The sequence below is a fragment of the Cyprinus carpio genome, chromosome B6, assembly GCF_018340385.1.
Source record: "Cyprinus carpio isolate SPL01 chromosome B6, ASM1834038v1, whole genome shotgun sequence".
NCBI classification, from domain to species: domain Eukaryota; kingdom Metazoa; phylum Chordata; class Actinopteri; order Cypriniformes; family Cyprinidae; genus Cyprinus; species Cyprinus carpio.
Window position 1 is genome coordinate 21,943,622 of NC_056602.1, and position 24,218 is coordinate 21,967,839.

At 35.3% G+C, this 24,218-nt stretch overlaps 2 protein-coding genes across 3 annotated transcripts; one reads left to right on the top strand and one right to left on the bottom strand.

Annotated features, from left to right (window-relative positions):
* Positions 1–5,223: 5,223 nt before the first annotated feature.
* On the top strand, positions 5,224–14,439 carry entpd8 (ectonucleoside triphosphate diphosphohydrolase 8). The gene is made up of 10 exons (XM_019076104.2): positions 5,224–5,521; positions 5,808–5,942; positions 7,962–8,079; positions 8,434–8,584; positions 8,761–8,920; positions 9,582–9,812; positions 9,984–10,250; positions 12,693–12,803; positions 13,318–13,452; positions 13,787–14,439. The coding sequence occupies exons 2-10, from the start codon at positions 5,817–5,819 to the stop codon at positions 13,991–13,993; spliced, it is 1,506 nt and encodes a 501-aa protein (XP_018931649.1). The 5' UTR covers positions 5,224–5,521; positions 5,808–5,816; the 3' UTR covers positions 13,994–14,439.
* Positions 11,222–24,199, bottom strand: LOC109058904. 2 transcript variants are annotated; one of them, XM_042726284.1, is made up of 11 exons: positions 23,536–24,199; positions 16,955–22,806; positions 16,782–16,852; positions 16,592–16,701; positions 16,382–16,504; positions 15,602–15,683; positions 15,409–15,523; positions 15,212–15,310; positions 15,054–15,130; positions 14,819–14,950; positions 11,222–11,620 (listed from the first exon to the last, which is right to left on the bottom strand). In XM_042726284.1, exons 2-10 carry the CDS (start codon positions 22,802–22,804, stop codon positions 14,866–14,868), a joined length of 6,612 nt encoding a protein of 2,203 aa, XP_042582218.1. In that variant the 5' UTR covers positions 22,805–22,806; positions 23,536–24,199; the 3' UTR covers positions 11,222–11,620; positions 14,819–14,865. The 2 variants fall into 2 exon arrangements, with proteins under 2 accessions (XP_042582218.1, XP_042582217.1); XM_042726283.1 differs by lacking the exon at positions 11,222–11,620 and having other exon boundaries at positions 14,785–14,950.
* Between the last annotated feature and the right edge of the window lie 19 nt (positions 24,200–24,218).

Consider the following 24,218-nt stretch of genomic DNA (forward strand, 5'->3'; position numbering starts at 1 on the left):
AATAACTCCGGACCCTTTAGATTCCCAGCTCCATGTTGGTGCTTCTCCTCTTTAGTTCACTACACTCATTTTCCGTAGGGTTCAGGTCAGAGGACTGGAATGGTTTTAGCAGAAGCTTGGTTTTGTGTCCAGTGACCCATTTTTGTGTTGTTTTTGAGGTTTGTGTTTGGATTATTGTACGGATGGATGATCCAAACATGGTCCATTATAAGATTTCTAACAGAGTCAGTCACTTTTTGATTTTTTATCTGTTGGTATTTGATAGAATCAAAGATGCCATGTATCTAAACAAGATGTCCAGGACCTCCAGCTGAAATATAGGCCCACAACATGAAAAATACAGCAGTATATTTCATTGTACACATGGGGTATCCCTGTTTTCACCAAACCCATCTTGAGTGTTTGCTGCTTAAAATGTCATTTTTTAGTTTCATCTGACCATAGAAGCCATTCCCATTTGTAGTTCCAGTTGTGTCTGATAAATGAATATGCTGGAGTTTTGTTTTTGGATGAGCTAGGAGAATTTTTCTTGAAACCCTCCTAAACAACATGTGGTAATGTAGGTGCTGTTTGACAATTTTTTTTAAGGTTTTCTGACCCTGAGACTCAACTATTTGCTGCAATTCTCCAGCTGTAGTCCTTGGAGAGTCTTTAGCCACTCAAACTCTCCTCCTCACCATGCATTAGGACGATATAGACACACGTCCTCTTCCAGGCAGTTTTGTAACATTTTCTGTTGATTGGAAATTCTTAATTATTGCCCTGATGGTGGAAATGGGAATTTTCACTGCTCTAGCTCTTTTCTTATAGCCACTTCACTAATTTGTGAAGCTCAATTATCTTTTGCTGCACATCAGAAATATATTCTTTGGTTTTTCTCATTGTGATGGATGATTAAGGGCATTTGGGCTTTGTTTTCCCCCCTGTTTATATTTCTGTGAAACAGGAAGCAATGGCTGGATAATTTCAAGTTCATAATCACCCTGGAGTACTCAAATTGTGAATATGAATGGGAATATACTTCAGAGTTATTTTACTCATAAGAATTTCTAGGGGTGTCCTTAATTGTGGCCAATGTGTATTAGAGAAAAACATTTATTTCATAATGATATTTCCCCCATTTTAAATTCTTATTATCTAATGAAAGTTTAGATTTTTGTGATTTTTTTAAATAAAAGCTCAAAAGGATTAACAATGCAGATTAATTTTCACAGCCTTCTTTGATCATATTTACCAAGGGTGCCCTTATTTTTGGGCATGACAGTAAATACACAAAATCAGTAAATATTATACAGTTCACACAATACGTATGTGTATTCTGTAATACTGCAGCTTAAAGGCAGTCATAATGAAATTAAGCAGGTAAACAAAGTAAATGTTGAACAAATAATATAAAGTGTGTTCATTCAGTCTGATTGTGACTGTGTCGGTAAGCTGGTCTATTATGGAGAAGACTCCATTGTGAAAAACACCAGCTAAAACAAAGCTTTGACCTTCACGTTTGTCATAATTATTTATTGTATAACATATAGTTGACCTGTCAAAATGGACCCACATACAAAAACGACATTATACAATATTTAATGGTTTGCATAGTTTGCACATGGAATAATCTGACAGAATGCTGATAAAGAAGTGTAATGGGGTAACAAGCTTAAATCTTGGTGTGGCTCAACAGTTTATGACCTGTCCCCAATAAAACAACACAGTCTATTACATGTACACATTGGCATGCATAATTGCTAAGTTTATGTTGTAATCATGGGAGCCGTTTTTGGTGGGATGACGGGATGTGGGGGTCGACTCAATGATGTTCAGGGGGCCCGGAAACCATAGCAGCACCCTTGGTTTTAACATTCATTTATATTTACCATTGGAATCAAATACAGGAATTACAGGAAGAACAAATAATTTAAATTATTATTCTACCTTAAACATTGCATTGAATGCACTGAACACTTTAATAATGGAATGCATTTTAATTTAATTTAAAGTTTATTTGGACATAGAAAAATTCTCAAATAAAATGACAAACGATTTACTATTTTCAAACCATTTTTAATTGTTATGAAGCAGCAAATATAATTATGCATTTCACATTGTATATTAATTCATCTTTATAACACACTTGTCATAGATCATGGGTCAATAGTCTAGTAATAAACTGATGAGATGCATCAGGTCTATTAGATAAGTTTGGGCTGATTTTGACAAGCACTGTTTTAGATTATTAACAGCTATAGCATGCAATGTATCACCAGCAAAAAAATGAATTCATCTAATTGTATTTTCAAAAATGTTAGAAAACTAAATATTTATATACAAATTTAGCAAGATTTCATAAGAAATGGAAGATTTGTAATGACTGTATTATAAAATAAATAAATAAAGACAACATACACATTATAGTTTTTGTAAAAAATATATATGCAGATACATACGTACATACCTTTTTCTTTTTATCATATTATTATCATACATACATAGTCATGGTCTTTCAATATTTCATATTGCTTTTACTCTTTCATTTTTATATGCCCTCTGTAGCCATAGCATCCTGAAGTTTTCCACTAAGGAAAAGAATTCAACAAAAACATCCAAACTAATTATTCAGTGGAATGGAAATGAAACTTTCAACTTTTATTTTGCTGGAATGGAAAATGGAAATGTATTTAAATATGTTCCTGGTAGAGAAATTAGCTTCTTCCTCATCCTACTTTATCCAGTGTTATGAAATGTGCTCTACAAATAAAACTGCAATTGTTTGAAATGAAAATAAGTATACTGTATATGGTATGATGTAATACTGTGTACACATACGCCCATAAAGTTCAACCTTTTCTTAATGTCTTACCAAATAGAGAACACAGGAGCAAATGCCCTCACAAGAAACTGTTTCAAAGATCCTTTATAATGCCCTTTATTTGCTTAGAATCACTGCATAATAAATGTCATATTAGGGTGTAGAATTTTACAGACCAAATCAATTGCATTGCTGAATGTGACTAATTAAGAAAATAGTTACAGCAAATAACAAGTCAGCAAAAAGTCACCAGCCATTCTACTTGTGGCAGCTGATTTTGCTGCTCATAATGAACTGAACATCATGTGGCTCAAGCAACGAGTCCCAAACCTGTTGACAGTGTCACGGTACCCACAGGATTATCAAACCGATATTTATGCACCTGCCATTTACTGCTATTACTTATCTCTATTGTTTGCAGGCTCGAATGTTCAAAACGTGAACATCTGAACACATAAGGGAGTGAGCAACAGGTGTGATTGCGTGATTGAGAACAACAGCTCATGACAGCAGAAGGCATTCATACCAGATTTCAGTGGTGATTTATGATACGTCCTGACCGAACCATGTCTTTTTTCTCGCTAATTTAAAATTGAGCGTGACCGTGAGCGATTAGTTTTCTTTGTGTGGAAACACATGATTAGCTGCAAATCCCACAATCAGGATGCTGGAGTGATTAAGATAAAAGGACACACGAGAGTGTTTATCTCACGTGTTCCGAATGTAATAAACCATTTCCATAGAAATGCACAGTTAAAGAGTTTGTTTATGCTAGTAATGTGGTATCCACTTTAGATTATGCAACACTATTTAGTATTAACTAGTTGCTTAATAGCATGTATATTTCTAGCATATTGGCTGTTTATTAATACTATAAGGACATATTAATGCCTTATGTAAAATTGTTTCAACGAAAATAATAAGTACAATAAGTAATGCACTCAACCGAAAATTTCATGTCAACAGATATATTTACTGAGAAAAATGGTGATGTTCAATACTTATTTTATGCGCATATATATATAAATCCTTTATAACAATATGTCTTTACTATCACTTTTTATCTATTTAACACATCCTTGCTGAATATTTTTGTTTTTTCTTTCTTTCTGTACAGATATTGTCATATTATTAATATCAATATTATGATATCACGTATTGCATTGTCACCATAAATATGATAATACCTTAAATAAGATGTCACATCTGGGTCGTAGACTGTAAGGGCACGTAGATGGCACTCACGCTTTTTTAAACTCATAATAAAGTGGTGAATGATCTTCCCAGAAATGATGCTGATCGATAGAACAAGTTTATATTTAGAATACATTGCAGTGACTGTAACCCTCTGATGCATAGTGGTCACTACCGTGGACAGATATTTGGAAGCCATTTTGAACCACTGAACAACAATACAATTCTGCTTATTGCACCCATTTGGCCAGCAGCAGCCCTGCATTTATTTATGTCTATATAACAACTTAAAAGGTAACTTTTACATTACGTTTCTCATAGGAAAAAAGGAATTCCAGACTGCATGCGAGTCAGTGAAGGAAATATCCATTCATCATCCAGCTACTGTTGAGTTTTGAATCATTTATTGATTTGTTTGTTTGTTTATTAAGAAAGAAAAAATTGACCAATGTGTTTTTTAATTTAGTCTGGAATTAACTGTTTTTGCTGGGTTCAACTTATTGGTGGACATTTAAAGGACTATTGAAAGTCCATATAGTATAACATAAGGATATTTTGAAGAATGTTTCAACTTTCAACTTAATCTTTATTTTTTTCACAGAAAAATCTCTGGATTAGCAATTTAGCACAAAAAAAAGGTAATGACTAAGTTGAAAAGATGAGGCTTGAATATATTTAACAGATAACAATAACCATGACTTCATTAGGAATACCAGCTTCATTTTGCTTCAACTTCTCTGAGTGGTATTCACTCAAGTTTACTGAACTCTTTTGTTATTTTAAATAATTACTTAAACTTTTGTTTTAAACACATTTATACTAAGACTAAATATCATAGTTTAACTTTATTTCCTAACATTGTGAAAGAGGTTCATCCTGTAACAATATTCTTCTAAAAATGGTAGTAATAATAATAATAATAATAATAATAATAATAATAATAATAATAATAATAATAATAATAATAATAATAATAATGGTGCTTTTCAGTAAAATCTGTCTGTGTAAATATGTGAGTGCTCTATCGAAACCAAGGACTTTAACGCAACAGAGTCAAAGAGAGATTAGTTATTTAGTAACAGTTGTTATTGTTGAATGACGTTAGTGCATGCTTTCAGTTCTATTCAGATATGGTTGTTTATCAGTTCCCACACTATCAGAGGACATCCTGTCAAATTCTTTGAGATAACTTCCTGAAAATGTGAAATAAAAATAAGAGAGAATATTTGGTCCAGTGAAGCGTTAAGGTTGTAAACCTCAGGGTGTGTGTCTGAGTGTGGTGTAGTGCCTAGTAACTGTGTGTGAAGGAGGAAAAGTTAGTGTATGTGTTATGTGTGTGTGAGTGAGTGTGTTTAATGAGCTGAAGATATACTGGGGAAGTAGGAGTATAACTTCAGTTCCCAGAGGTCCGGGCTGGAGTAAAGGTGTGGCGGTCTCAGCATACCGTCTATTCTATTTACAGGCACGTACAGCCTCAGTGTGTTCAATAAGAAAGTTCATCCAGACTAAAGGAGAGGGAAGAAGGTAAGACACTTGCTTTCTATCTTTTTTTTTTTTTAGTTTTATGTGTCTCTACCTGCCAATCAGCTTTAAAATGAGAAAGATTTATTTAAGATCTCAGTTAATAACTGATTCTCTTAAACTTGTACGACTTGTAGACTTGAATGAGCATGTGAAGTGTAAACAAAGCTATGACAAATGAATGCATCTATGTGACTGGCTGCTTAACATTGGCATGCATAAAATGAACTTTATATATCTGTGGATCATCCTTGTACCTGTAGTGCTTATTTGTTTTGTTTCTGGACAGATTGTAGATATGGCAATTCAGATGAAAGCTTTATTGCTGGGTGCTGCAATGGCAGCCGTAGGTTGTACAACCATCATCGCTTTGGTTCTTTCTCTTGCTAATCATCAGACTTTGGATCAGCCATACTCAACACAGGTGCAAATATCTTCATCTGTCAGTTAAGATCTGCTTTTGTATAGATTTTAATAGATAACACATCACCATTTTTCTCAGTTTATATATCTGTTGATATGAAATTTTCACCAGATGTCGGTAACAATCCAAGTAATCCACATACAAAGAAAACATTACAAATAAGTTCAGAAATTAAGTTCTGTGTAATGAAATGGAATGACCCAGGGAAAAAGTATTGAATGCTTACTGAAATTACCTTTGGTAATGACAGATTAGTTACATCTGTATTTTGTTGCCTTTGAAACATTTCAAATAAGTTATTTTATGTTAAACTTTTTAAAGGTCACCATTTGAGCTATGAAGGTGAATGAAAATTTATGCATGAGCACTTTGAAGAGGGCAATAAAGAGACAGGGAAGTTGAAGGGGAAAGAAGGGAAATAGGATCGGGTCATGACATTTAAACCTGCATCCATGAACACAGCTCTTATGTGTAAACACATGCGATAACATTTTGACTTCACACAATTTGTCTATTTGCAAGATATTCATGAGTGGAAATTAGATTTTTTTTAAGGATGTACATTTAACTCATATTATTAATCATTTAAAATAGATAAAATAACAGTAACACTTTACAACTAACTATACATGTTAACATTTTCAAGTTGTTATATTAGAATAGGTTAAAATTAACATTAAACCTAAAGTAATAAATTCGGTAACACTTTACAATAAGGTTCCATTTTTTTAACATAGCTAACTATATGTTTACTAAAACATTTATTATTCTCAGTTAATGCTCTCATGTAATACTTTATTTTAAAAACCAATGTTGTATCTGTTAATATTAGTTAATTGACCTGAGTAAACACGAACTAACAATAAACCTTTGTATTTTTATTAACTAATGTTTAACAATAATAAATACTAAAACAAATATCATCAAATATCATTGTAGTTGAAGTATTAACTAAGGTTAACTAATCAGACCTTACTGTAAAGTGTCAGCATAAATTCTGTAAAAGTATATTGTTCATTATTAATTCATGGTATCTAATAATGTTAATAAATGGAACCTTATTGTAAAGTGTTACCAAAATAACTATATGAAGTTACTATATGAAGTTATTTTAAGTATATGAAGAAAATCTCTGATATGTGACCCTGCCTGTGAAAACCCAGCTAAAGTCATTTTTATATAAAATCATCCTTCATAAAGATTTAGAACATTCTGTGAAAATATAACCTTTATATCTTTAATATTGACTGAATAAGGCCATGTCAAAGATCGAAATCATAGTGAAATTAGTGTTTGAAATCAAACTTTGATGCTTGTTATCTCATAATTAGATTTTGAGACTTTAGCCTGGATTTCACAGACAGGGTTACATATATCATACATCACCTGACAACACCAGAAAACAGATCTCATTGCATTCGCTTGTCAAGAAAGTGTTAACAGAAGTGTGAACTGATGCCAATATCTTTGAAATTTTATGGTAATCAACTAGCTATTTGTTTTTATTGTTGGCGTTTTATTCAATTTTGATATCAAAAGGTTAGTGAGAAGAAGAAAAAACAACTTTTAGATCAATCTACACGGATATTGGTTATGATCATCTTTGGTATCTCCTTTGAATGCATCTTTAGTAAAACAGCTCCATATTTAACAAAACACATTCAAAAAACTTGAACCCGAAATGATCTAACCTGTTTTACAGAATAGGAAATTTGTTGTGCATAACCCCATTATGTATTTCATACATTATTATGTAGTATATGTATCGCAAAACAATCCATGGTAAAAAACTTGAAAAATATGAAGGACCTATATCATTTAAGACCACAATTATACCAAACAACAAAATAAATTGTACACAATTCCTCAACACAATCTATTTTCATTAATCCTGTGGCATAATATAATTACAATAAAACATTTTCTCTCAGGATGTGTGTGTTTCTCTCAGCAAAGTAAGAACACCCACTATATCAAGTTTCATCCAAATTTATGGATCTCTTTGTTTGACTTCATCAGTATGGGATTGTGTTTGATGCCGGCTCCACTCACACGGCCCTTTTCCTGTACCAGTGGCTGGGGAGCAAAGAGAACAACACTGGAATAGTCTCTCAGAAACAGAGCTGCGATGTGGATGGTGAGTACAGTGCTACAAACTTGACCAGCTCTCTGTTCTGTAACATTATAACATTTTGCAGCAATTAAATGATGTCTCATAAGATGGCCAAGCTAAATCTAATGCCTTTATAGTAAATTCAAATTGAAAGAAACTAAATGGTTTCAACAAGACCATCACAAAAAATAATTTTTCCTAAAATAATTTAAGGACCACCAAAAAAATCACAAAAAAAAAATAATTTTGTTATGATTATTTTTATCCAGCTATGTCCAGAAACCTCCAAAATAATTTTTTTATAGCTGGGACCCCTTTCCCTGTGCCCAATGAGAATCCTATACAACTCAACTGTCCAAACACTTTTATTATTTTTAGGTGATGGCATATCCAGCTATGTCCAGAAACCTCCGGCAGCTGGAGAAAGTCTTAAGAAATGCTTGAATGTTGCCAAGGCAGCAATACCAGAAGGACAGCAGAAAACTACTCCTGTGTACCTTGGTGCCACTGCTGGCATGCGGCTTCTTAGGTGAATGTATTTATCAACAACTGACTGATGTGTCATATAAATGGAAGAATATTTGGCTATATTTGCAGAAATGATCAGTGTGCTGGATTGCATTGCTTTTTAAATGATCTTCCTAAGTGGTGTTTTGTCTGAGACATGAATGAATAACTGTTTCCAAATTATCATTGGTTTCACAGCTTACAGAACAAAAGTCTAGCAGACAGCATCCTCGTAGAGGTCACAAAAACAATCCAAAGTTATCCATTTGATTTCCGAGGGGCCAGAATACTCTCTGGTATGGAGGAGGGGGCTTATGGCTGGATCACCATCAACTATCTCTTGGAGAGTTTAATTAAGGTTAATAATAGCATTCCAACATTGATGAAATTAGGATCAATATACTATTAATGCAAAGATTTCAAACAATAAAGATCAGTGTTTTTAATATATAATTTTTTTTACACATTAATGTATTTAAAAACCATAAATGTAATCCTAACAGACAATGCAATTGATTTTATAATGATTTTTATAAGTTTTCAGTATATAATATTTAATATTTCTGTCTATATTATAGAATATTTACAATTTTAATGTTTGTCTACTTTTGAAAACATTTTAAAATGTTTATAACACAAACATATATTTACTAATTTAGTTTTGATTTTTGTATCTACTTTTACAAAATGTTAAAAATGATTAAAATGTGTAAACGTGTATAGGACAATCGTTCATTACTTTAAATAAATAAAACCAACATCAATGGGACATAAGTAATTTTAAAGTAAAGTTATTACCTTGTCATCTCAGATATCTTTATTTGTCATTCTTTCAAAGGCCATTGAACATAGACACAATGGAAGCTGTAATACTATATTTATTCTTGCTTTTCATGTTGTTTTGCCAACACAGACTCAATTAGGTCAGTCAATCAACAGTAGAAATTATACTTAATCATGCTTAATCTCTTTGATTTTATTGGAACATCCTGTAACTCAACACTTTTTTTTTCTTGCAGCACACATTTGAGGGCCAATGGATTCACCCTAAAGCAGGAAAGATCATTGGAGCTCTAGATCTCGGTGGCTCATCAACACAAATCTCCTTCACCCCAAAAGACCCAGTGAAAAACCCAGCTTCAGCTTTTAATCTCCAGCTCTACGGTTACAAGTATGAGGTGTACACACAGAGCTACTTGTGCTACGGCAAGGACCAGGCTTTGAGGAAACTTCAGGTCTACCTTCACAAGGTTGGCTTTTAAAGGGTTCACTTACATAATTCAATAGATTATGTAGGTTTTACCATACTAGTTTTAGCCCAATGCAATGCATTTACTATACGTAGGTTTGAAAATAAAGTGTCTACCAGTAAAAATATGGACACAGTTGAATGTCTGATTTGCTGTCTTTGCTTTATCTAGAATGCTGGATCATCATCTGTTATCAGTCATCCATGCTACCATGTTGGATATAACATTAATGTTACTTTGGATGACCTCTACAACTCCCCTTGTGTGGACAAACCAAACAATTTTAACCCCACAGCTACAATCCTTTTCTCAGGAACGGGTAATTCATCCCTCTGTCTTTCTGTAATGGAGAAAATTATTAACTTCACCGACTGTGGATTTTCATCAGAATGTGGCTTCAATGGTGCCTATCAGCCTCAGGTCAATGGCGAATTCTTTGTGAGTGTTTCTTACTTTATCAAATCATTTTTATTCATTACCAGTAGCATCAGATTTCAGTTAGAAAAAAAATCGTTAGCACTGGATTTCAGTCAGATGAAGATAGAGAGGGAGATGCATTTAAACAAAAAACTTTTTTTGTATGTATTTTACATGGCCCAGTGTGGACATGGAAAAACACAGACAATGCAACAAAATGTAATATACATTGCATCATTTCCTGACACACCATAATAATTAATATTCTACCTAGGTTGTGATTGAGATATCTTAAAGTGATAGTTCACCCAAAAATAAACTCATTTCCCAACAACCAAGTTCATTTATTAAAAAACTCTTCAAAATACAAAAAGTCTTCAAAATACACTCCTGTTGCCAGGGGAAACATTACAAGTATTCGCATTTCGCACTGGTGGATCGTAACCAGATTGTTAGAACTGCTTCAAAATGGCAAAAGAAGAAACAGGAGCAAGAGACAAAAAATAGAGAATATGCAATTTATTGAAAACTGCGTTTAAACTCAAACAGGCTGTTCATCAGCTGATCAAAAGTTTAAGACCACAGCCTTAAAAAGTTCAAATCGGTGCAAAAATATGGCGTTCATGTCATTTTCCTTCTGGCAGTCACATTGTCATGATCTCCTGATAGGAGAGGCAAAAAGTCTTTCTGTCTTTGAAGTGTTGAGCAGTACCAGCAAGGGCATGTGCAACGCGCCATCGCTGCCGAGGTTGGACGGAGTAAGACAGTCATTTTACATTTCTTAATAGATCCTGAGAGTTATGGGACAGAAAAGTCAAGTGGTAGAACCAAAAAAAAGAAAAATCCCCTGCAATGCACTGGAGGATCCGACGGGCTGTCCGTGAAGACACAGGCCGATCCTCGACCCAAATTAAGGCCCTTACCAGACAGCAATATACTGATGCTGACTGCAAATCCATGCCCAATAACCTGTGGCCAACGGCATCTGCGAGAGAAAGGCTTAAAGAACAGAAAACGTCTTCAAAGGCCATGTCTCCTCCCACGTTACAAACTTGCCCGTTTGGAATTCGCAAGGGAACACCAAACATGGGACACTGAAAGGTGGAAGAAAGTTTTATTCTCTGATGAGAAAAATTTAACCTTGATGGTCCTGATAGCTTCCAACGTTATTGGCATGACACAGAGATCTCACTGGAGATGTTTTCTACAGGGCACAGTGGAGGAGGCTCCATCATGATCTGGGGTGCTTTTTCCTTCAATGTGATAATGGAGCTTCAGGTTGTGCAGGGGCGTCAAACGGCGGGTGGATGTGGACATGTTGCAGAGGGCATCCCTCTTGACGGAGGGCCCTCATCTGTGCAGTAATGACTGGGTCTTTCAACAGGACAATGCTGCAATTCACAGGAGAATAATGTCACTCTTTTGGACCATCCTGCATGTTCCCCTGACCTTTTTTCGGTCTACCACTTGACTTTTTTGTCCCATAACTTTCAGGATATATTAGGAAATGTAAAATGGCTGTCTTACTGAATCCAACCTTGGAAGCAATGGCGCATTGCGCGTGCCCTTTCTTGTCTCAACAATCCTGCCACGTTCAGAGACAGAAAGACTTTTTGCCTTTCCCATCGGGATATCATGACAGTGTGACTGCCTGAAGGACAATGACATAAAAGCCATATTTTTGCGCATATTTTAACTTATTAAGGCTATGGTCTTAAACTTTTGATCAGCTGATGAACAGCCTGTTTGAGTTTAAATGCAGATTTCAATAAATTGCCTGTTCTGTGTCTCTTGCTCCTGTTTCTTCTTTTGTCATTTTGAAGCAGTACTTACAACCTGTTTACAATCCACCAGCATGAAATGTGAATATTTGTAATGTTTCCCCTGGTCTTAAGATTTTGTTCAGTAGTGTATCTTCTTTGGTGTTCAACATAAGAAAGAAACATATACAGGTTTGGAACGACATGAGGGGAGTAAATGATGACAGAATTTTCATTTTTGGGTGAACTTTTCCTTTAAATTATGTGATAAAAATACTGTGTATCACGAAATAATGTCAAGAAATATATTTCTTCTAGCGGACTGCACACAGAAAAGAAAATGGGTTTCAATGCGACCAGTTTTTTCAATTCTAAAACAAATGACTTCTAAGATTTGGTTCTTTTAAAAAAAAAAACTAAAAAAAAACATGACCAATAAAGTCTGATTTCTGACAGAATGACTCTTATTAGGTGGCTATTTTAATGAATAACTAAAAATTAGTCATCACTCTGACAAATTCTTTACTCAGCTGAATCTATCAGAGTGGTTACTGAATCAAAGCATACTGAAGTAGCCTAAATTTAAAAGTTACTATTTTAAATCATGTTAACATCAAAATCATCCTCTGTTATTATTTTTGGCTTAATTCATGTTTCTATGTCTCATAATAAGTCTAACAGCTATATTTTATGTTCATCTCAGGCTTTTTCTGCATACTTTTACACCTTTGACTTCCTTGGACTTGTCCCAAAAGCTCCACTAACCCGTGTTCTTTCCACTATTGATACTCACTGCAACAAAACCTGGACCACTGTGAGTCTACTATTTACTAATTACTATTACGATACATTGTAATCTTACATTTTATAGTTAAAAGCCTGGTCAGATGAGAAGTGATCAAGTGAATCACAATATGATTACATGTATTCACCTTATTTTTCAACACGTAAGCAAACAGTTTTCTGTGAATGGGCGAGACTTCCGGCTCATTAGCCGCTATAGGGAAATAATGATAAAAATAATGGCATGCATTAAACTATAAAACTGTCTGCACTTCATACCAGTGTGCTCATAATTAAGATTATATATTAAAATAATATGGCAAGACACACCAGTTTGTGATATCAAGCAGCAAAACAAGCTGTTTTGTACAGCTAAAAATAGCTGGAAGCAAATGACACGGAAACCAGGCACATTCAATTTACAAATGAGCACGCCCACTCTTACGGGAAAAATAAGGTGGATAGTATAACTGATAATGCTGGTATATTCTTAAATCCATGTTCAGGACTTTTTGCTGCATTTTTTCTGTAATTTCTTTCTGCAGCTTACTGCTGAAAATCCAACCATCAAGGCAAAATACCTAAAAGATTATTGTGCTTCTGCTCATTATATTATGACTATTCTCCTGAAAGGATACAAATTCAGTAACACCTGGGATCAAATCTCTTTTGAGAAACAGGTAAGGAACAATCCTTCCTTTACCGCAGTGAAGCTGTTCAGTAATATGAATATATAAATTTCATGCATACAGATCAATCTGATACTTAGTGATTCATAAATCGCTAGAGACTATAATTTAACCCCAGGTTACTTGTTTTGCCCAAGAGCACAGTGGAAGTAGCTCATAAACTGACATCATGTGCTCAACCTGACATAAATCAATATATCAGACGACCTCTGCTCCAGCAGTATGAGGAAACCTCTTACTTCTGGGAATCTTCCTGTATATGGCTTTTCTTAACTGCCCTGTCAGTATGATGTGGGGATTTGTACTCATTGTATGATGGTTACAGGTAGCAGACACAGATGTTGGCTGGACATTGGGCTACATGCTGAACCTGACCAACATGATTCCTTCTGAACGTACCAGAGCTGTGACAGGGGTGCCGCACAGTCAATGGGCAGCTCAGATTTTCTTCATCGTATTTGCCCTCTTCCTCAGTCTGCTTATTGTAGTCATCCTGTTTGTCTGTGATCTAAGCCACTTAGTTGTGTCATGAGTGTGTGTATATGTTATTATTTATTGCTTATATTTGAGACAACAGATATGAAGATTGATAAGCAGCAACACTTTTGACTACTGTTTGATTTGAGCTATGATCTGAGATGAGTCCTCACAAACAAGGAAATAATCTATGCATTTTGACATTATGATGACAAAATGAGATGGGATGTTCTTTGTTTTTATAACATTCTACACCATTTCTAGCAAAATGTAGCTTTTTGTGAGTAATTTAAGTAGTGTCTTGTTTTGAAGGCTGACTAGTACCTCAATGATTTAGTCTGGGCTAACTAATAATTCATGAAACTGAGTTACAGAGATTTTTCATTCATTCATAAACACTTGAATTGTAAGAGTATAGTTTGTTTTATTTGTTTGTATTCATTTTCATTTCCACTCAGCACTTAAAGCACTTAACAGACATTAAATAAATGTATAATTATATTATTATGTGTGAAACCATTATTGTATTTTGTACATATTCATAAAATACAGAAACGACATTCTTCATAAGCAACAATATAGAAGCAGCTTATTTTTTGCCTTTGCTTTTTGCAAAGTGTTTGTACACTACCTTCAAAATTTTAGGGTTGGTAAGACGTTTTTTCATGTAAAGTCACATAAAAAAAGTCATTTTTATGTAATATTTTTTTTAAAGTTTTATTTATTCCTAAAATTAAAAAACTAAAATAATTAAAATAATTATTCCCATAAAAACATAAAAAAAATAGAAAAAAAATCACTTATTTATTTATTTATTGCACTGCTTAATGCATACTTGCTGAATAATAGTAATAATTACTACAAAAAATATCTTACTAACCCAAAGGTTTGAATGGTCTTGCATGTTGTGTGTGTGGGAGTGTGTTTTCAACAGCAACCAGATTTCTTCTGTGGTGCTTCTCTTCTCAATGTTGTGTGTTTCTCCTTCTCTGACTTGCGCTGCACTAACATCCTAGTAGTAACAAGAAATTAGACTTTATGCATTGACAGAAACACACACATATATTTAACAAATAATAACTGGTGTGATGGGTTTTGTTAGTTTTGAGTCTTACTCTGCAAGACTTCTCATGGATTCTGACACATTCACCCCAGCTGCAGCACTGCACTCCATGAAATGTATGTTATACTCCTTATCAAGGGAAAATTTTAGTTGAAATAAACTTAAGCAAAACAATTAGACAGTGCTGTTGGGGTCACAATGAGCTCTTACTCTGGCCAGATCTGCCCCTTCCTGAATCTGGACTTCACGATTTACAGAATCATTTTTGTTTCCAAGCAACATCATGATGACATCATCAGGGGCCCTTTCCTGTGTAACATTGCCATAATACAATTTAGGGAAGGGGTACGTTTCCATATATTTTGACTAATATATAAGGAAAATGTAGAAATGAAAACATAACCTACCCGAGCTTGAGAGATCCAATCTCGTACAGAAATAAAACTCTTTGAACATGTGATATCATACATGAGCAGAAGCCCATCAGCCTTGTGGAACAGTTGTGTGGTGATGCTGTGAAACTTATAGAGATTTTTTGGGTTAAATTACACACAAACAAACATCTTTTCCATCCTGTATTATTTTGTTCTGAGGTCTTACCTCTCTTGACCTGCTGTGTCCCATATTTGCAGTCTAACAGTTCTGTCAGGCAGCTCAACAGTTTCTTTAAAGGTGTCAACACCTAGGTGCAAAAGAGTATTTACTATCTATGATATGCAAGTTTTTAACATAAAATTTAACATAATATAGCTTTTGAAAAAACAAGTTATTCTCTTTTATAAATGCACCCGTTTATACACTTGGAGCTGATCATTATAATTAGGCTGTCTGTTGCTTTATTTTTTTCTTCCTTAAATTATTTCTATATAGTAAATATGTATCTTAACACTTTTTACACTACTATTCTAAGTTTGAGGTCAATAATTGTTTTAAATAAATACATTTTAAGAAATGAATATTTTCATTAAATTTTTATCTTTAAATTTATATTTAAAGATGCATTAAATTGGTCAAAAGTAAAAGTAAATACATTCATAAAGTTACAAAAATCCTGACAAAAAAATATTAAGCAGCAATAAGATTTTTTTTTTTTTTTAGAATTAAATCAGCATATTAGAATAATTTCTAAAGGATGATGTGACACTCAAGACTGGAGAAATGATTTTGCCATCACAGGAAAACTTACATTTGAAATAAAACATACTAAAATAGAAAACAATTATTTGAAATTGTAATAATATTTTACAATATTACTGTTAATGCTGTGCAGTATTTTTGATCAGAGCATCAGAGACTTTTCTCATGAACATAAAAAAAAATCTTGCTGACCCAGATTTTTGAATGATAGTGTATAGCTGCTTTAGTATACAAGACACTCACCAATAGTGGAGCGGTAATCCTCAGTGAACTGGCCTTCATGGAAGCGTCTTATGAAGGAAGTCTTTCCCACACAGCTGTTTCCCACCATGACAACATTAAACTGAACTACTTCAGTATCTGAAACTATATGACAGAGTTTGTGTTTAGAGATGTATTAGATATTAAACTTTAAGGTACACTTACATGACAATATTTTATCACTTTACTCACTCCTGTTCTTTAAATTTACTGTCTGCTTAGCTCCAGTCCTATCATGTTTTATGATTTGGTCCAAAGAAACGAGACCAGCATCAGTGCCCTTTGAAGCAGCTTCTTCATTTCTGGGGAAGGAAAAATAAAAAAGTTAATTATTTTTCTATAACAAAGACATAAAGAACTCTTATATAGCTCTGTGTCATACTTGGCTTCCATGTTCCTCTGCTCAGAAGCTGGTTGATTCTCTGGTTGTAAGGTGAGGCACGGATCACAAACTTAACAAAACAGACATTTGTTAGTGATTTAAAGTAAATACAATTTCCATTAAAAGCTGAAGTACAAAATATAAGGACATTTTCTAAACAAAGTGATACACACCGCTAAGTCATCACTGTGCAGCTTGTCCTTGACCTCAGAGCTGTCTGGTTTATGATCTCCATCTTCTAATTCATTCCCAAAATCAGAATCAGCCAACCTACCAAGGCCTTGTTTGCTCTTATTAGCACGCCTGGACCCAAACTTCCTTTTAGTTGATGGAGACGTCTTTTCTTGGCTAACAGGGTTAGTGGTCTCTTCTAGCTGATTGCTACTAGTGTGTGCACTAGAGACATCGAGATACTCTTTATTCAGTTTGTTTTCAGTAATATTATGCACTACAGATGCCTCAGCTCTTTCAAGGTCCTTCTTTTCTTGCTTATTTGTCTTTGAGTTCTCATCTATCTCCCCATCCTCTTTGTCTTCCTCCTCCCTTTCTGCGTTGAGCTGCTGTCTTGGATTTTTGCGAGTTGAACCCATTTTTCTTCTTCGTCCTGGTGAGTTGGGTGCACTGTGAGCCGATGGCATTGGCTGAAGAGATTTGATTTCTGAGTTTTCTGGCATATTGAGATCAGGAGCATTGGCTAAGCTGTCTGGGTTTGGCTCTTTGACAATTAATTCCCAGTCACAACTCAATGAACTTAGAGACGTCTTGTTTAAAGCTCTCTCTATCTCACTGAGAAGTGAATCCGCTGGCTGATTAGAGTAATCATGAGTTGTCTGTTGTCTTACATCTTCTCTTACTAAGCTCATTTCAGAGCCCTGAGACATTTGCAGATCTGTGTCTTCAATTTCTGTGTCCTCATGTCCATCTCTTTTTCCTCGTATTCCTCCTTCTCTGAGATTCTTCCGAGTCGAGCCCATCTTTCTTCTCTTCTCAATAGTAACAGTCTCTGACTGTGGATGTTTGGTAACATCAGCATTTACTAATTGATTATCACATATTTGAAGGGTATTTTCATGTGTTTCAGGCACTGTTGATCTAGAACTGTTCAGATGATCATTTTCAACTTTTAAATCAGTTACACTAGCTAACATTTCTGAATCAAGATCTGTGCTACTGACTGAAGACATGTCCTTGGACTGACTGATGCTTAATTCTTCTTCTAAACCATCCTCTGCTTTCTTAGTTTCTCTATCCTCTGCTACAACAAGTACATCTTCATTATCGGCCATATTTTTCCCATGCATTGCTCCAGGATTTCTCCGGGTTGAGCCCATCTTTCGCCTCTTTTCTTGTGTGGCAGGTATTTTTTGAGAGTTGTTTTCATGAACAACATCATCCTGAGTGGCTCTTAGTTCTTGTGTAGGAATAACATTGTGTGTGTTTTCAGTCTGTTCGGGCTCTAACACAATCTGATGAACATCTTCATGACTAACTGTCATGACAAATTTGTCCTTTGTCCCCTCCTTGAGATGAATTGCCTCAGTCAGACTGTTACTGTCATCTCCAGTATTGTCCATTCCCTTTTCCTCACTCACTTCAGATAGGTCATCCCCTTTTCTTTGTCCTTTGTTCCCTTTAAGAGGTCTACGTGTTGAGCCCATTTTTCGCTTATGAACATTAAGATTCAGTTTTGTGTGTACCTCGTCTCCATGAAGATCTTCAGGAATGATATTGGGAACACTTTGTTTGGAAATGATGTCTGTTTTTAATGAAATTTCATTCTCAGCAGGTTCAGATATCAATGATTCCAGTTTTGCATCAGTGGAAGTGTCACTAGCTGCACAGATGTTCTCTTCTGTTGCTTCTCCTTCAAATGCTGGAGAGTAAATTGTTTTGTTTTCTGAGTGTGATTCTGTGTCTCCCTCTGCTGGTGCTATATCAACATCTCCAGTATTTTCCTTGGACCCTGCATGGATTTTTGTGAAAGTTTGTGATTCTGAAATGTCACAGCTACTCAAGGCAGTATGTCTGGATTCATCTGGACTGGGTTCATCCTCCACATTGAAGATTTCTTTTTCATCATGACCTTTTCTTAGTCCTTTATTCCCTTTGAGAGGTCTACGAGTTGAGCCCATTTTTCTCTTCTGAATAACTGGACTTGATTTTGAGTGTGTCTCTTCTCTGTGAGAATCTGCAGGAATGATGCTGATGTCACTTTGTTCAGGTATTGTGTTTATTTCTCCTGAAACTTCTTTCTCTGCCTTTTCAGATACGTTCAATGCTTCCATGTGTGCATCAGGAGATCTTTGAAGAAATTCTGAATCATTAGTCATATTACTCTCCACTGTATTTGTATCTCCAATAACTTCAACTTCTCTGACTAAAACAGTAGCATCATGTATGTTCTTTTCTGTTTCTTCTGCTTCTCTGGTTGTTGGGTCAGATGTTTTGTTCTGTGAGACAATTTCTAATTGTAAGTTTTTGTCGTCCTCTGCTGGCACTCTTTCAGCATCTGCAGTATTTTCCTGGGACTCTTCATCAATTTTTGTGAGGGTTTGTGATTCTGTGATGTGACAGATACTTATTGCAGTGGATTCTTCAGACACTAAATCTGAAGTACATGATGACTGCAGGAGAGTGGATTCAGACTCTTCAACAGGATCAACATCATTCTTCTCACATATTTCCATCTCCTGTTCTTTAGCTCCATCTTTTAAACTTTGTAATGTAGATTCATCTGAACTGGGTTCATTCTGCAAACTAATTGTTTCTTTTTCTGCATTGATCATACCCTCACTGTCAAGTGTCTCATTTCCATCATGATGTTCTATTTCTTTTCTTTGTCCTTTGTTCCCTCTGAGAGGTCTACGTGTTGAGCCCATTTTTTTCTTGTGAGTAACTGTTAATTTTAAGTGTGCCTCCTCTTTCTGAGTATCTTCAGGAATGACTGTGGTGTCACTTTGCGTGGGAATTGCATCTGTTTCTTCTAGAACTTCATACACAACATTGTCAGATACTTTTAATGCTTCCAGTTTTGCTTCAGAGGAAGTGTTATTTTGAATCAATTCTGACTCAGTAGTAATATTACTCTCCACTATAACTGCATCTCCAATAAACTCAACTTCTCTGACTAAAACACTAGCTTTACATATGTTTTCTTCTGTTGCTTCTCCTTCAAATGCTGTTGAGTCAAACGTTTTGTTTTCTGAGTGTGATTCTGTGTCTCCCTCTGCTGGTGCTATATCAACATCTCCAGTATTTTCCTGGGACCCTGCATGGATTTTTTTGAAAGTTTGTGATTCTGAAATGTCACAGCTACTCAAGGCAGTATGTCTGGATTCATCTGGACTGGGTTCATCCTCCACAATGAAGATTTCTTTTTCATCATGACCTTTTCTTAGTCCTTTATTGCCTTTGAGAGGTCTACGAGTTGAGCCCATTTTTCTCTTCTGAATAACTGGACTTGATTTTGCATGTGCCTCCTCTTCATGAGAATTATCAGGAATGATGTTGATGTCACTTTGCTTGAGAATGGTTTCTCCTGAAACCTCTTTCTCAGCATTTTCAGATACTTTCGATGCTTCCACGTGTGCATCAGAAGTTTGAAGAAAATCTAACTCAGTAGTCATAATACTCTCTACTGTATTTCCAGTAACTTTATTTTCTCTGACTAAAAGACTAGCACCACTGATATTCTCCTCTGTTCCATCTGCTTCACTGTTTGAGTCAAATGTTTTGTTCTGTGCTTCAATTTCTAAATGTAGGTCTGCATCTCCCACATCTAATGTCAGCACTGGTGCTGCATCCATCTCCTTAATTCCGTCTGTTCCTTCACTTCTCTCATTGCCTCTATCAAAAGCTACATTCTCTGATTCTACACTGAAAAGTATTTCTTCCTTTTCATGTTTCTCGTTCAAATTTTCATGCAAGTCATAGCCTTCTTTAACAGGAGATTGCATAAACAGTTGTCGTTGTGCGTGAGATCCTGTATCTGTTGCTGAGTCTTCAAAACTAAACATTTCCTCTGACTTTGAGGTCACATCATTAACTGCAGTATTCTCAGTCTCTTTTTTGTCTTTTCTAACCTCCTCATTTTCTAGCATCTTCGCAGCATCATCTTGTGTTGGACTGTGTGTTAGAGATGTATTTGACGAATAATGCTCTTGTCCTTTATATAGCTCCTCATTTTCAGTTAAAACATCACACGGTTCCTGGTGTGAAATCCAAATGGTCTCTGTGCTTGTTTCTCCATCTTTTTCATGATCTCTTACATCCATTATTATTTGTGTTACATTGTGATCTCTTACATTACCCTGGTCTATCATTTCAAATGCATGTTCTGTTTCAGATCCTCTTTCATCACTCATATTCTCTTTTTCTATCGTTGCTAAAATGTGGGGATCTTCCTCATCTTCCGTAATACACACTAAATTAGTCAGAGTATCACATGTTACTGAAGCAACATTAAAAACATTATTGTCTTGTTTCATTTCTATATGAATCTCTTGCCTTTCTTCAACAACATCCCTCATCTCATGTGGAAAATTGGTTTTTGGGGGTACAGCGTGGCTAATATTAGACACAGGCATATCAAAACTTCTGCTTCCTCCAACTATACGTTGAACCATAGAACCATCATAGTTATTAGTAGTAGCTATGTCATGCTGACCTAATGAAGATTCTTGATCATGCAACGCAAGTTCCTCTAATTGTGTTTCCTCTTTCTGCTTTAGAACCTCCTTCTTGGTTTCTGTGTTTTCATCTCTAAAGTCGTAAGATGGGTTTGTATCTTTTCTTGTATCAGACACATGTTGGCTGTTATCACTTAAATGACCTCCTGCTTCTTTCAAAACTTTGTTTAGAACATCTAAATCCTCAGTGTGTGAACCAAACTTAAAATCCAATGCCTCGTTCAGTAATGGAGTCCCATGGTGGCTAGATGTTTCAGGTAGGGGTTTTTCTGAATCAACAAGGGGAAAAGCAACTGGTTGGTTCATAGTTTCAGTTCCAGCCAAAACGTCAGGCTCTTTCTGCTCAGCTCTATTGGCCAATAGAGACTGACTTAAAAGCAAAGCTGATTCTGTGTGGGACGATGGATCATCTCTTGCCACATCATCCCATATTTGCGCCATCTCTTCTGACATTTCCAGCTTTGCTTCGCCCATGACTTTTGCTTTCTTTTCATTCTCAGCCATGTTTTGTGAATGTTCTTGCACACCTACATTTTCACTGTTTTGCCCTCTGAGAGGTCTGCGGGTTGAGCCCATCCTTCTTTTTTGTCCAGAGGTACTGGCTTTTTGGGTTTCTTGGTGACTGAATATTTTTGGTTCATTAAACATGACTGAATCCTCCCTTAACAACTCACACTCAGCTACTGTGACAGCAATAGAATGGACAGATGGCCCCATTGCCTCGTCTATAGGCATATCACTTACTACCTCATGTGAATGAGAGGTTATTTCTTGATGGTGGATTGTACCTTTTTCTTTATTTTCTGAAACTGCAAACATAAGAGTTGTTCCAGAGTCCTTTCCAAAACCAGAACTTTTGGTCTGAAGTGATAAATCAGAAGGAAAATTTGATTGTTCTTCTGTTAGAGAAGCATGTTGTTCCTCAGTGGTTGATGTGTTTGGTTGAGTTACATATTCTTCATCTAACTCTTCAGTGGTCCCCATATCATCAAGATTTCTCTCACCTTTAAACCTACCAGTACTCTTGCGAGTGGAACCCATTTTTCTTTTCCGTTCTGGCAGTTCAGTCTCCTTGAGTAAATCCTTGTGACTCCTTGCATGTGGAGGACATTCTAATGGAGATGTTTGTTGTTCAATGCTTGAGCTTGGTGGATGATCAAACTGGGTTGCATGGTAATCACTGGTGGTGTGAAATTGATTTTGCCCATCCCCAGACTCTGCAATCTGCTGAAACCCATCATCATCATCATCTTTCTCAATATTTCTGTTAAAACCTTTAGGACCTCGTCGTGATGAACCAAGCCTCTGGTTCTTCTTGGATTTTCTGTCTGACATGGCTGTTCATGTTCATATGATAAGACAAATAATGGGGATAAGTCATTTCTTAACATCTTTGACACTTGATTAAAAAGGAAATTAGAGAGCATTATTGATGCGACATTTATATGACTCATACTAACTGTCACGCATGTGCTCTCAAATCATTGATTCCACTTGTGATGATACATAATGACAGTGAAAATCAGATCACCCTAGCAAGCTGTTTTATATAGGCTACTAATATACTAGATAGCTATAAGATCAGGAGGCTATATATATATATATATATATAGCAAAAGTGTTTATCAAAAACATGAACTTGCCATCAAACATTCGTCATCATGCAACTATACTTCACATCTCCCGTATAGACGAGTAATGACAGCATGCGTCCATCTATCCTAACTTGTTGATTATTTATTAAAATATATATATTTTTTTTATTTTAAAACATGATATGCAAATACACGTTGTTGGACGGATGAAGGTTCTGTCATGACATTATCAGATAAAAAAATGAATGTGAGACCAAGTCTTTACTCAGATGAACACAATGTGAAAACAAGACATCTAAACAACATGACTTAAGTAATCCAATGTTAATATGAATAATCTGAGGATGAAACCGCATAATTTGCATGTAAAACTTTGCATTTTCAAATGCAAAATGACAGAGGGTAAATGTAAGATGTCATGCCCCCTACAACTTATTACACTAGGAAAGTACTATGATAAACTGATGTTACCTTCCGGTGCCCCTTTCAGGGATCCTTCCACTTTGCAGTCTTGGGTGTTTTAGCAGAGCACAAAGCTCAAAAGTTTAAGGTGCCTGTGTTTCACTTTTGAAGAAGGCTGAGCTCATGTAGCTTCCTTTTTGCTGCTACCCTCAACTTCCTGTGTTGTTGACAGAAATTGCAACATAAGTTAAGTGTGAACCTACAGTACATATTTCACGAAGAGAGCTGCTAATTCTTCTTGCTGTGTGAACGACATAAGCATTTTTTTTTTTTATCTTTCCAATTTTGTGATGGTACAGTCTAAGTGCATGTTTGAACCATGAGTAAAATTCATTATTTTTTTTTCTTTTTGAGTTTACAAGATCGTACATTCACATTTCTCAAACATGCCCAAAACAGCACAGCCCTCTGCTGGCCCTTTAGTGCACATTTTAAAGCTTACTAATGCAACCCAATAGCCTATGATATAATTTAAAACTACAAAATACTATGATAGTCAAATGAACCAAAATAGGTTCATATTAAGCATTTTTTTTTTACTTGAAATGCCTTTCTTCAAAAAACGGTGGTTGCAGCATTATAGGTTATTTAATTCATAAATCTACTGTTCATTACTTATTCATGTTTGTTAACAATACATTGTTTGTTCAACTTGAAATAATGCATTGGTACATGAAAAAATTATCTACATA

Coding starts and splice junctions, on each gene's coding strand:
- entpd8 (XM_019076104.2), top strand. CDS start 5,817: ATGGCAATTCAGATGAAAGCTTTATTGCTGGGTGCTGCAATGGCAGCC. Junction 10,251..12,692: donor AGGTCAATGGCGAATTCTTT/GTGAGTGTTTCT, acceptor TGTTCATCTCAG/GCTTTTTCTGCATACTTTTA. Junction 13,453..13,786: donor AAATCTCTTTTGAGAAACAG/GTAAGGAACAAT, acceptor TGATGGTTACAG/GTAGCAGACACAGATGTTGG.
- LOC109058904 (XM_042726284.1), bottom strand. CDS start 22,804: ATGTCAGACAGAAAATCCAAGAAGAACCAGAGGCTTGGTTCATCACGA. Junction 16,853..16,954: donor TGCACAGTGATGACTTAGCG/GTGTGTATCACT, acceptor CTGTTTTGTTAA/GTTTGTGATCCGTGCCTCAC. Junction 16,505..16,591: donor AGTAAATTTAAAGAACAGGA/GTGAGTAAAGTG, acceptor TCTGTCATATAG/TTTCAGATACTGAAGTAGTT.